The 13,156-nt window shown below is 48.9% G+C and overlaps 1 protein-coding gene across 1 annotated transcript in view; it reads right to left on the bottom strand.

Moving 5' to 3' along the window:
* Positions 1-13,156, bottom strand: part of LOC311229384 (uncharacterized protein) — a gene marked incomplete at its 5' end in the record, with an annotated part of 210,927 nt that overhangs the window by 134,278 nt on the left and 63,493 nt on the right. The window contains one exon of the mRNA XM_084315472.1: positions 13,028-13,096. Within this exon, the coding sequence (XP_084171598.1) occupies positions 13,028-13,096 (69 nt within the window). The remainder of the gene's footprint in view (positions 1-13,027; positions 13,097-13,156) is intronic.

Here is a 13,156-nt window from a genome sequence, read left to right as displayed (position 1 = left end):
GAGGTCGAATGCAATGAAGCGAACTGTCATGTTCCGTGGTATGCAGGAATGGAACTCTCTTCCCAGACATGTTAAGCAGGAGAATAGTAAATGCCGTTTCAAAATCGTGGTAAAACAACATTTTCAACCAAAGAAATTGACATTCCCTAATAGATAGTGTGTACGTAAATGAAAATGTATGTGTCTGATATTTTTATCTTGTATTATGAATTTGATTAGGGTTTTTATTGTTGTTTTAATTGTCTGTATGACATGTAAATGTTGTGAGTGTATAAGGGTTTTTATTGTTGTTTTAATGGTCTGTATGTCATGTAAATGGTATGAGTGTATAAGGGTTTTTATTGTTGTTTTAATTGTCTGTATGACATGTAAATGTTGTGAGTGTATACGTCTGTAACTGTATTTTATGTGTTATGGACCCCAGGAAGAATAGCCCCAGCACTGCTGTGGCTAATGGGGATCCAAATAAACTTAAACTTAAACTTAAACTTAAACAGTGTCTCAGGAGGTAGAGTGGTCGTCTGGTAATCAGAAGGTTAGGGTTAGACAGTGTCTCAGGAGGTAGAGTCTGGTAATCAGAAGGTTAGTGTTAGACAGTGTCTCAGGAGGTAGAGCAGGTCGTCTGGTAATCAGAAGGTTAGGGTTAGACAGTGTCTCAGGAGGTAGAGTCTGGTAATCAGAAGGTTAGGGTTAGACAGTGTCTCAGGAGGTAGAGTCTGGTAATCAGAAGGTTAGGGTTAGACAGTGTCTCAGGAGGTAGAGCAGGTCGTCTGGTAATCAGAAGGTTAGAGTTAGACAGTGTCTCAGGAGGTAGAGTCTGGTAATCAGAAGGTTAGTGTTAGACAGTGTCTCAGGAGGTAGAGTCTGGTAATCAGAAGGTTAGTGTTAGACAGTGTCTCAGGAGGTAGAGTCTGGTAATCAGAAGGTTAGAGTTAGACAGTGTCTCAGGAGGTAGAGCAGGTCATCTGGTAATCAGAAGGTTAGGGTTAGACAGTGTCTCAGGAGGTAGAGTCTGGTAATCAGAAGGTTAGAGTTAGACAGTGTCTCAGGAGGTAGAGTCTGGTAATCAGAAGGTTAGGGTTAGACAGTGTCTCAGGAGATAGAGTCTGGTAATCAGAAGGTTAGGGTTAGACAGTGTCTCAGGAGGTAGAGCAGGTCGTCTGGTAATCAGAAGGTTAGGGTTAGACAGTGGCTCAGGAGGTAGAGTCTGGTAATCAGAAGGTTAGAGTTAGACAGTGTCTCAGGAGGTAGAGTCTGGTAATCAGAAGGTTAGGGTTAGACAGTGTCTCAGGAGGTAGAGTCTGGTAATCAGAAGGTTAGAGTTAGACAGTGGCTCAGGAGGTAGAGTCTGGTAATCAGAAGGTTAGGGTTAGACAGTGTCTCAGGAGGTAGAGTCTGGTAATCAGAAGGTTAGGGTTAGACAGTGTCTCAGGATGTAGAGTCTGGTAATCAGAAGGTTAGGGTTAGACAGTGTCTCAGGAGGTAGAGTGGTCGTCTGGTAATCAGAAGGTTAGGGTTAGACAGTGTCTCAGGAGGTAGAGTCTGGTAATCAGAAGGTTAGTGTTAGACAGTGTCTCAGGAGGTAGAGTCTGGTAATCAGAAGGTTAGTGTTAGACAGTGTCTCAGGAGGTAGAGCAGGTCGTCTGGTAATCAGAAGGTTAGGGTTAGACAGTGTCTCAGGAGGTAGAGTCTGGTAATCAGAAGGTTAGGGTTAGACAGTGTCTCAGGAGGTAGAGTCTGGTAATCAGAAGGTTAGAGTTAGACAGTGTCTCAGGAGGTAGAGCAGGTCGTCTGGTAATCAGAAGGTTAGAGTTAGACAGTGTCTCAGGAGGTAGAGTCTGGTAATCAGAAGGTTAGTGTTAGACAGTGTCTCAGGAGGTAGAGTCTGGTAATCAGAAGGTTAGAGTTAGACAGTGTCTCAGGAGGTAGAGTCTGGTAATCAGAAGGTTAGGGTTAGACAGTGTCTCAGGAGGTAGAGTCTGATAATCAGAAGGTTAGAGTTAGACAGTGGCTCAGGAGGTAGTCTGGTAATCAGAAGGTTAGGGTTAGACAGTGTCTCAGGAGGTAGAGTCTGGTAATCAGAAGGTTAGGGTTAGACAGTGTCTCAGGATGTAGAGTCTGGTAATCAGAAGGTTAGGGTTAGACAGTGTCTCAGGAGGTAGAGTGGTCGTCTGGTAATCAGAAGGTTAGGGTTAGACAGTGTCTCAGGAGGTAGAGTCTGGTAATCAGAAGGTTAGTGTTAGACAGTGTCTCAGGAGGTAGAGTCTGGTAATCAGAAGGTTAGGGTTAGACAGTGTCTCAGGAGGTAGAGTCTGGTAATCAGAAGGTTAGGGTTAGACAGTGTCTCAGGAGGTAGAGCAGGTCGTCTGGTAATCAGAAGGTTAGAGTTAGACAGTGTCTCAGGAGGTAGAGTCTGGTAATCAGAAGGTTAGTGTTAGACAGTGTCTCAGGAGGTAGAGTCTGGTAATCAGAAGGTTAGTGTTAGACAGTGTCTCAGGAGGTAGAGTCTGGTAATCAGAAGGTTAGAGTTAGACAGTGTCTCAGGAGGTAGAGCAGGTCGTCTGGTAATCAGAAGGTTAGGGTTAGACAGTGTCTCAGGAGGTAGAGTCTGGTAATCAGAAGGTTAGAGTTAGACAGTGTCTCAGGAGGTAGAGTCTGGTAATCAGAAGGTTAGGGTTAGACAGTGTCTCAGGAGGTAGAGTCTGGTAATCAGAAGGTTAGGGTTAGACAGTGTCTCAGGAGGTAGAGCAGGTCGTCTGGTAATCAGAAGGTTAGGGTTAGACAGTGGCTCAGGAGGTAGAGTCTGGTAATCAGAAGGTTAGAGTTAGACAGTGTCTCAGGAGGTAGAGTCTGGTAATCAGAAGGTTAGGGTTAGACAGTGTCTCAGGAGGTAGAGTCTGGTAATCAGAAGGTTAGAGTTAGACAGTGGCTCAGGAGGTAGAGTCTGGTAATCAGAAGGTTAGGGTTAGACAGTGTCTCAGGAGGTAGAGTCTGGTAATCAGAAGGTTAGGGTTAGACAGTGTCTCAGGATGTAGAGTCTGGTAATCAGAAGGTTAGGGTTAGACAGTGTCTCAGGAGGTAGAGTGGTCGTCTGGTAATCAGAAGGTTAGGGTTAGACAGTGTCTCAGGAGGTAGAGTCTGGTAATCAGAAGGTTAGTGTTAGACAGTGTCTCAGGAGGTAGAGTCTGGTAATCAGAAGGTTAGTGTTAGACAGTGTCTCAGGAGGTAGAGCAGGTCGTCTGGTAATCAGAAGGTTAGGGTTAGACAGTGTCTCAGGAGGTAGAGTCTGGTAATCAGAAGGTTAGGGTTAGACAGTGTCTCAGGAGGTAGAGTCTGGTAATCAGAAGGTTAGAGTTAGACAGTGTCTCAGGAGGTAGAGCAGGTCGTCTGGTAATCAGAAGGTTAGAGTTAGACAGTGTCTCAGGAGGTAGAGTCTGGTAATCAGAAGGTTAGTGTTAGACAGTGTCTCAGGAGGTAGAGTCTGGTAATCAGAAGGTTAGAGTTAGACAGTGTCTCAGGAGGTAGAGTCTGGTAATCAGAAGGTTAGGGTTAGACAGTGTCTCAGGAGGTAGAGTCTGGTAATCAGAAGGTTAGAGTTAGACAGTGGCTCAGGAGGTAGTCTGGTAATCAGAAGGTTAGGGTTAGACAGTGTCTCAGGAGGTAGAGTCTGGTAATCAGAAGGTTAGGGTTAGACAGTGTCTCAGGATGTAGAGTCTGGTAATCAGAAGGTTAGGGTTAGACAGTGTCTCAGGAGGTAGAGTGGTCGTCTGGTAATCAGAAGGTTAGGGTTAGACAGTGTCTCAGGAGGTAGAGTCTGGTAATCAGAAGGTTAGTGTTAGACAGTGTCTCAGGAGGTAGAGTCTGGTAATCAGAAGGTTAGAGTTAGACAGTGTCTCAGGAGGTAGAGCAGGTCGTCTGGTAATCAGAAGGTTAGGGTTAGACAGTGTCTCAGGAGGTAGAGTCTGGTAATCAGAAGGTTAGAGTTAGACAGTGTCTCAGGAGGTAGAGTCTGGTAATCAGAAGGTTAGGGTTAGACAGTGTCTCAGGAGATAGAGTCTGGTAATCAGAAGGTTAGGGTTAGACAGTGTCTCAGGAGGTAGAGCAGGTCGTCTGGTAATCAGAAGGTTAGGGTTAGACAGTGGCTCAGGAGGTAGAGTCTGGTAATCAGAAGGTTAGAGTTAGACAGTGTCTCAGGAGGTAGAGTCTGGTAATCAGAAGGTTAGGGTTAGACAGTGTCTCAGGAGGTAGAGTCTGGTAATCAGAAGGTTAGAGTTAGACAGTGGCTCAGGAGGTAGAGTCTGGTAATCAGAAGGTTAGGGTTAGACAGTGTCTCAGGAGGTAGAGTCTGGTAATCAGAAGGTTAGGGTTAGACAGTGTCTCAGGATGTAGAGTCTGGTAATCAGAAGGTTAGGGTTAGACAGTGTCTCAGGAGGTAGAGTGGTCGTCTGGTAATCAGAAGGTTAGGGTTAGACAGTGTCTCAGGAGGTAGAGTCTGGTAATCAGAAGGTTAGTGTTAGACAGTGTCTCAGGAGGTAGAGTCTGGTAATCAGAAGGTTAGTGTTAGACAGTGTCTCAGGAGGTAGAGCAGGTCGTCTGGTAATCAGAAGGTTAGGGTTAGACAGTGTCTCAGGAGGTAGAGTCTGGTAATCAGAAGGTTAGGGTTAGACAGTGTCTCAGGAGGTAGAGTCTGGTAATCAGAAGGTTAGGGTTAGACAGTGTCTCAGGAGGTAGAGTCTGGTAATCAGAAGGTTAGAGTTAGACAGTGTCTCAGGAGGTAGAGCAGGTCGTCTGGTAATCAGAAGGTTAGAGTTAGACAGTGTCTCAGGAGGTAGAGTCTGGTAATCAGAAGGTTAGTGTTAGACAGTGTCTCAGGAGGTAGAGTCTGGTAATCAGAAGGTTAGAGTTAGACAGTGTCTCAGGAGGTAGAGTCTGGTAATCAGAAGGTTAGGGTTAGACAGTGTCTTAGGAGGTAGAGTCTGGTAATCAGAAGGTTAGAGTTAGACAGTGGCTCAGGAGGTAGTCTGGTAATCAGAAGGTTAGGGTTAGACAGTGTCTCAGGAGGTAGAGTCTGGTAATCAGAAGGTTAGGGTTAGACAGTGTCTCAGGATGTAGAGTCTGGTAATCAGAAGGTTAGGGTTAGACAGTGTCTCAGGAGGTAGAGTGGTCGTCTGGTAATCAGAAGGTTAGGGTTAGACAGTGTCTCAGGAGGTAGAGTCTGGTAATCAGAAGGTTAGTGTTAGACAGTGTCTCAGGAGGTAGAGTCTGGTAATCAGAAGGTTAGGGTTAGACAGTGTCTCAGGAGGTAGAGTCTGGTAATCAGAAGGTTAGGGTTAGACAGTGTCTCAGGAGGTAGAGCAGGTCGTCTGGTAATCAGAAGGTTAGAGTTAGACAGTGTCTCAGGAGGTAGAGCAGGTCGTCTGGTAATCAGAAGGTTAGGGTTAGACAGTGTCTCAGGAGGTAGAGTCTGGTAATCAGAAGGTTAGGGTTAGACAGTGTCTCAGGAGGTAGAGTCTGGTAATCAGAAGGTTAGAGTTAGACAGTGTCTCAGGAGGTAGAGCAGGTCGTCTGGTAATCAGAAGGTTAGAGTTAGACAGTGTCTCAGGAGGTAGAGTCTGGTAATCAGAAGGTTAGTGTTAGACAGTGTCTCAGGAGGTAGAGTCTGGTAATCAGAAGGTTAGAGTTAGACAGTGTCTCAGGAGGTAGAGTCTGGTAATCAGAAGGTTAGGGTTAGACAGTGTCTTAGGAGGTAGAGTCTGGTAATCAGAAGGTTAGAGTTAGACAGTGGCTCAGGAGGTAGTCTGGTAATCAGAAGGTTAGGGTTAGACAGTGTCTCAGGAGGTAGAGTCTGGTAATCAGAAGGTTAGGGTTAGACAGTGTCTCAGGATGTAGAGTCTGGTAATCAGAAGGTTAGGGTTAGACAGTGTCTCAGGAGGTAGAGTGGTCGTCTGGTAATCAGAAGGTTAGGGTTAGACAGTGTCTCAGGAGGTAGAGTCTGGTAATCAGAAGGTTAGTGTTAGACAGTGTCTCAGGAGGTAGAGTCTGGTAATCAGAAGGTTAGGGTTAGACAGTGTCTCAGGAGGTAGAGTCTGGTAATCAGAAGGTTAGGGTTAGACAGTGTCTCAGGAGGTAGAGCAGGTCGTCTGGTAATCAGAAGGTTAGAGTTAGACAGTGTCTCAGGAGGTAGAGTCTGGTAATCAGAAGGTTAGTGTTAGACAGTGTCTCAGGAGGTAGAGTCTGGTAATCAGAAGGTTAGTGTTAGACAGTGTCTCAGGAGGTAGAGTCTGGTAATCAGAAGGTTAGAGTTAGACAGTGTCTCAGGAGGTAGAGCAGGTCGTCTGGTAATCAGAAGGTTAGGGTTAGACAGTGTCTCAGGAGGTAGAGTCTGGTAATCAGAAGGTTAGAGTTAGACAGTGTCTCAGGAGGTAGAGTCTGGTAATCAGAAGGTTAGGGTTAGACAGTGTCTCAGGAGGTAGAGTCTGGTAATCAGAAGGTTAGGGTTAGACAGTGTCTCAGGAGGTAGAGCAGGTCGTCTGGTAATCAGAAGGTTAGGGTTAGACAGTGGCTCAGGAGGTAGAGTCTGGTAAGCAGAAGGTTAGAGTTAGACAGTGTCTCAGGAGGTAGAGTCTGGTAATCAGAAGGTTAGGGTTAGACAGTGTCTCAGGAGGTAGAGTCTGGTAATCAGAAGGTTAGAGTTAGACAGTGGCTCAGGAGGTAGAGTCTGGTAATCAGAAGGTTAGGGTTAGACAGTGTCTCAGGAGGTAGAGTCTGGTAATCAGAAGGTTAGGGTTAGACAGTGTCTCAGGATGTAGAGTCTGGTAATCAGAAGGTTAGGGTTAGACAGTGTCTCAGGAGGTAGAGTGGTCGTCTGGTAATCAGAAGGTTAGGGTTAGACAGTGTCTCAGGAGGTAGAGTCTGGTAATCAGAAGGTTAGTGTTAGACAGTGTCTCAGGAGGTAGAGTCTGGTAATCAGAAGGTTAGTGTTAGACAGTGTCTCAGGAGGTAGAGCAGGTCGTCTGGTAATCAGAAGGTTAGGGTTAGACAGTGTCTCAGGAGGTAGAGTCTGGTAATCAGAAGGTTAGGGTTAGACAGTGTCTCAGGAGGTAGAGTCTGGTAATCAGAAGGTTAGAGTTAGACAGTGTCTCAGGAGGTAGAGCAGGTCGTCTGGTAATCAGAAGGTTAGAGTTAGACAGTGTCTCAGGAGGTAGAGTCTGGTAATCAGAAGGTTAGTGTTAGACAGTGTCTCAGGAGGTAGAGTCTGGTAATCAGAAGGTTAGAGTTAGACAGTGTCTCAGGAGGTAGAGTCTGGTAATCAGAAGGTTAGGGTTAGACAGTGTCTCAGGAGGTAGAGTCTGGTAATCAGAAGGTTAGAGTTAGACAGTGGCTCAGGAGGTAGTCTGGTAATCAGAAGGTTAGGGTTAGACAGTGTCTCAGGAGGTAGAGTCTGGTAATCAGAAGGTTAGGGTTAGACAGTGTCTCAGGATGTAGAGTCTGGTAATCAGAAGGTTAGGGTTAGACAGTGTCTCAGGAGGTAGAGTGGTCGTCTGGTAATCAGAAGGTTAGGGTTAGACAGTGTCTCAGGAGGTAGAGTCTGGTAATCAGAAGGTTAGTGTTAGACAGTGTCTCAGGAGGTAGAGTCTGGTAATCAGACGGTTAGTGTTAGACAGTGTCTCAGGAGGTAGAGCAGGTCGTCTGGTAATCAGAAGGTTAGGGTTAGACAGTGTCTCAGGAGGTAGAGTCTGGTAATCAGAAGGTTAGGGTTAGACAGTGTCTCAGGAGGTAGAGTCTGGTAATAAGAAGGTTAGAGTTAGACAGTGTCTCAGGAGGTAGAGCAGGTCGTCTGGTAATCAGAAGGTTAGAGTTAGACAGTGTCTCAGGAGGTAGAGTCTGGTAATCAGAAGGTTAGGGTTAGACAGTGTCTCAGGAGGTAGAGCAGGTCGTCTGGTAATCAGAAGGTTAGAGTTAGACAGTGTCTCAGGAGGTAGAGTCTGGTAATCAGAAGGTTAGGGTTAGACAGTGTCTCAGGAGGTAGAGTCTGGTAATCAGAAGGTTAGAGTTAGACAGTGTCTCAGGAGGTAGAGAGGTCGTCTGGTAATCAGAAGGTTAGGGTTAGACAGTGTCTCAGGAGGTAGAGTGGTTGTCTGGTAATCAGAAGGTTAGTGTTAGACAGTGTCTCAGGAGGTAGAGTCTGGTAATCAGAAGGTTAGGGTTAGACAGTGTCTCAGGAGGTAGAGTCTGGTAATCAGAAGGTTAGGGTTAGACAGTGTCTCAGGAGGTAGAGTCTGGTAATCAGAAGGTTAGGGTTAGACAGTGTCTCAGGAGGTAGAGAGGTCGTCTGGTAATCAGAAGGTTAGTGTTAGACAGTGTCTCAGGAGGTAGAGCAGGTCGTCTGGTAATCAGAAGGTTAGTGTTAGACAGTGTCTCAGGAGGTAGAGCAGGTCGTCTGGTAATCTGAAGGTTAGTGTTAGACAGTGTATCAGGAGGTAGAGTCTGGTAATCAGAAGGTTAGTGTTAGACAGTGTCTCAGGAGGTAGAGCAGGTCGTCTGGTAATCAGAATGTTAGGGTTAGACAGTGTCTCAGGAGGTAGAGAGGTCGTCTGGTAATCAGAAGGTTAGGGTTAGACAGTGTCTCAGGAGGTAGAGTCTGGTAATCAGAAGGTTAGGGTTAGACAGTGTCTCAGGAGGTAGAGAGGTTGTCTGGTAATCAGAAGGTTAGGGTTAGACAGTGGCTCAGGAGGTAGAGTCTGGTAATCAGAAGGTTAGGGTTAGACAGTGTCTCAGGAGGTAGAGTCTGGTAATCAGAAGGTTAGGGTTAGACAGTGTCTCAGGAGGTAGAGTCTGGTAATCAGAAGGTTAGGGTTAGACAGTGTCTCAGGAGGTAGAGTCTGGTAATCAGAAGGTTAGGGTTAGACAGTGTCTCAGGAGGTAGAGTCTGGTAATCAGAAGGTTAGGGTTAGACAGTGTCTCAGGAGGTAGAGAGGTCGTCTGGTAATCAGAAGGTTAGGGTTAGACAGTGTCTCAGGATGTAGAGCAGGTCGTCTGGTAATCAGAAGGTTCCTGGTTCAATTCCAGCTCCTCCCAGCAGCATGTCAAAGTGTCCTTGAGCAAGACACTCAACCCCTAACTGCTCCCGATGAGCAGGTGGGCACCTTGCACGGTTACCTCCACCTTCGGTGTGTGAATGTGAGGCATCCGTTTGGATAACAGTGCTCTATCTGTCTCTGTCTCTCTCTGTCTCTGTCTCTCTGTCTCTCTCTCTCCCTCCCCCCTCTCCCTATCCCTCTCCCTCTCTCCATATCCAGAATATGAACAGTAGCCTATATATGTGTATCAGCATCTAAACTCGTTGTAATTAAATCAGGTTTTCATAAGCTGTGTGGTACAATCTATTATGTCTAATTAGAATGTGAAAGGAGCAGATGGTGGCAGAACAACCTGGACAGGTATCAACCGGGGGGCAGGGGGCAGGTATCAAGGCTTACAGGGGGGCAGGGGGGCAGGTATCAAGGCTCACAGGGGGCAGGTATCAAGGCTCACAGGAGGGCAGGTATCAAGGCTCACAGGGGGGCAGGTATCAAGGCTCACAGGGGGGCAGGGGGCAGGTATCAAGGCTCACAGGGGGCAGGTATCAAGGCTCACAGGGGGGCAGGGGGCAGGTATCAAGGCTCACAGGGGGCAGGTATCAAGGCTCACAGGGGGGCAGGTATCAAGGCTCACAGGGGGGCAGGTATCAAGGCTCACAGGGGGCAGGGGGCAGGTATCAAGGCTCACAGGGGGGCAGGTATCAAGGCTCACAGGGGGCAGGGGGGGGGCAGGTATCAAGGCTCACAGGGGGGCAGGTATCAAGGCTCACAGGGGGCAGGTATCAAGGCTCACAGGGGGCAGGTATCAAGGCTCACAGGGGGCAGGTATCAAGGCTCACAGGGGGGCAGGTATCAAGGCTCACAGGGGGGCAGGTATCAAGGCTCACAGGGGGGCAGGTATCAAGGCTCACAGGGGGGCAGGTATCAAGGCTCACAGGGGGCAGGTATCAAGGCTCACAGGGGGCAGGTATCAAGGCTCACAGGGGGGCAGGTATCAAGGCTCACAGGGGGGCAGGGGGCAGGTATCAAGGCTCACAGGGGGGCAGGTATCAAGGCTCACAGGGGGCAGGTATCAAGGCTCACAGGGGGGCAGGTATCAAGGCTCACAGGGGGGCAGGGGGGGGCAGGTATCAAGGCTCACAGCGGGGCAGGTATCAAGGCTCACAGGGGGCAGGTATCAAGGCTCACAGGGGGGCAGGTATCAAGGCTCACAGGGGGCAGGTATCAAGGCTCACAGGGGGGGCAGGTATCAAGGCTCACAGGGGGCAGGGGGCAGGTATCAAGGCTCACAGGGGGCAGGTATCAAGGCTCACAGGGGGCAGGTATCAAGGCTCACAGGGGGGCAGGTGTCAAGGCTCACAGGGGGCAGGTATCAAGGCTCACAGGGGGGAAGGGGGCAGGTATCAAGGCTCACAGGGGGCAAGTATCAAGGCTCACAGGGGGCAGGTATCAAGGCTCACAGGGGGCAGGTATCAAGGCTCACAGGGGGCAGGTATCAAGGCTCACAGGGGGCAGGTATCAAGGCTCACATGGGGGCAGGTGTCAAGGCTCACAGGGGGCAGGTATCAAGGCTCACAGGGGGGCAGGTATCAAGGCTCACAGGGGGGCAGGTATCAAGGCTTACAGGGGGGCAGGTATCAAGGCTCACAGGGGGACAGGTATCAAGGCTCACAGGGGGGGCAGGTATCAAGGCTCACAGGGGGGCAGGTATCAAGGCTTACAGGGGGGCAGGTATCAAGCCTCACAGGGGGACAGGTATCAAGGCTCACAGGGGGGGCAGGTATCAAGGCTCACAGGGGGGCAGGTATCAAGGCTCACAGCGGGGCAGGGGGCAGGTATCAAGGCTCACAGGGGGCAGGTATCAAGGCTCACAGGGGGGCAGGTATCAAGGCTCACAGGGGGGCAGGTATCAAGGCTCACAGGGGGGCAGGGGGCAGGTATCAAGGCTCACAGGGGGGCAGGTATCAAGGCTCACAGGGGGCAGGTATCAAGGCTCACAGGGGGGCAGGTATCAAGGCTCACAGGGGGGCAGGTGTCAAGGCTCACAGGGGGCAGGTATCAAGGCTCACAGGAGGCAGGTATCAAGGCTCACAGGGGGGCAGGTATCAAGGCTTACAGGGGGGCAGGTATCAAGGCTCACAGGGGGACAGGTATCAAGGCTCACAGGGGGACAGGTATCAAGGCTCACAGGGGGGCAGGTATCAAGGCTCACAGGGGGGCAGGTATCAAGGCTCACAGGGGGCAGGGGGCAGGTATCAAGGCTCACAGGGGGGCAGGTATCAAGGCTCACAGGGGGGCAGGGGGCAGGTATCAAGGCTCACAGGGGGCAGGTATCAAGGCTCACAGAGGAGCAGGTATCAAGGCTCACAGAGGAGCAGGTATCAAGGCTCACAGAGGAGCAGGTATCAAGGCTCACAGAGGAGCAGGTATCAAGGCTCACAGGGGGCAGGTATCAAGGCTCACAGGGGGGCAGGTATCAAGGCTCACAGGGGGGCAGGTATCAAGGCTCACAGGGGGCAGGTATCAAGGCTCACAGGGGGCAGGTATCAAGGCTCACAGAGGGGCAGGTATCAAGGCTCACAGGGGGCAGGTATCAAGGCTCACAGGGGGGCAGGTATCAAGGCTCACAGGAGGCAGGTATCAAGGCTCACAGGGGGGCAGGTATCAAGGCTCACAGGGGGGCAGGTATCAAGGCTCACAGGGGGGCAGGTATCAAGGCTCACAGGGGGGCAGGTATCAAGGCTCACAGGGGGGCAGGGGGCACCATCTTTGAGAACCAGCGTTCTGGTTAATTGTTGAATGTAGTGATGTAGAATCAGGAGATGGAGGATTGTTTGGCCTCGACATTCGACTTGTGAGAATGCACGCCAAGGGCAGAGAGAGAGAGAGAGAGAGAGAGAGAGAGAGAGAGAGAGAGAGAGAGAGAGAGAGATAGAGCGAGAGAGAGAGAGAGAGATAGAAAGGGAGAGAGATAGAAAGATTGAGAGATAGAGAAAGATTGAGAGAGATAAAGATAGAATGATTGAGAGAAAGAGAGAGATAGAGAGAAATAAAAAGAGATAGAAAGATTGAGGGATAGAGATAGAGATAGAGAAAGAGAGAAAGATATAAATAGATTGAGAGAGATAAAGATAAAATGATTTAGAGAAAGAGAGAGATAGAGAGAAAGAAAGAGATATAGAAAGATTGAGAAAAAGATTGAGAGAGAGAAAGAGAGAAAGATTAAGAGAAAGAGAGAGATAGAAAAAGAGAGAGTGAAAGAGAGAGATATTGAAAGAGAGGGAGAGAGAGAGAGTGAAAGAGAGAGTGAAAGAGAGAACATGCCAACAAAAGTTTCCTCTCTGTGCGTTCAGTAGCAAGCTATCTGGCTGCACGTTAGCCTAGCTTAGCACAATGAATGGAAGCGGACATGGCCGGTTAGCCTAGGCATTTGTCCAACTAACGCCTCTCCCGAAGGCTAACCGGCCATGTCCACTTCCATTCATTGTGGTAAGCTCGGCTAACGTGCAGCCAGATAGCTTTCTACTGACACAGACACACACAGACACACAGACACACACACACACACACACACACACACGCACACACAGACACACACACACACACACACGTGATCTCATAAACACACACACACACTCGTGATCTCATAAACACACACATGCACGTGCAGAGACACAGCACACAGCCTACAGTACGTTCTCATGTGTGTCAATCAAGTTGTACGTGTTTTAATTGATCTGTTGTCCTTGCTCTTTGCCTCGTCTCGTTGTCTCTTTGTTATGATTTTATACGCTGTGTGAATCTATACCCCCAAGGGGATCAACACACACACACACACACACACACACACACACACACACACACACACACACACACACACACACACACACACACACACACACACACACACACACACACACACACACGCGCGCACAACAAAAGCAGACCTTTCCTGGAGGGCCAGTGTCTCCCTGCTCCCCCTTTAGCCCAGCCTGGCCTGACGATCCAGCAAGACCCTGAGAGACAAGAGGTTAACGGTCATAGTTAGAGTTACACACAGAGAGAGAGACAAGAGG

The sequence above is a fragment of the Notolepis coatsorum genome, assembly GCF_963971535.1.
Source record: "Notolepis coatsorum genome assembly, chromosome: 6".
NCBI classification, from domain to species: domain Eukaryota; kingdom Metazoa; phylum Chordata; class Actinopteri; order Aulopiformes; family Paralepididae; genus Notolepis; species Notolepis coatsorum.
This window is presented reverse-complemented; position numbering and strand designations above follow the sequence as displayed.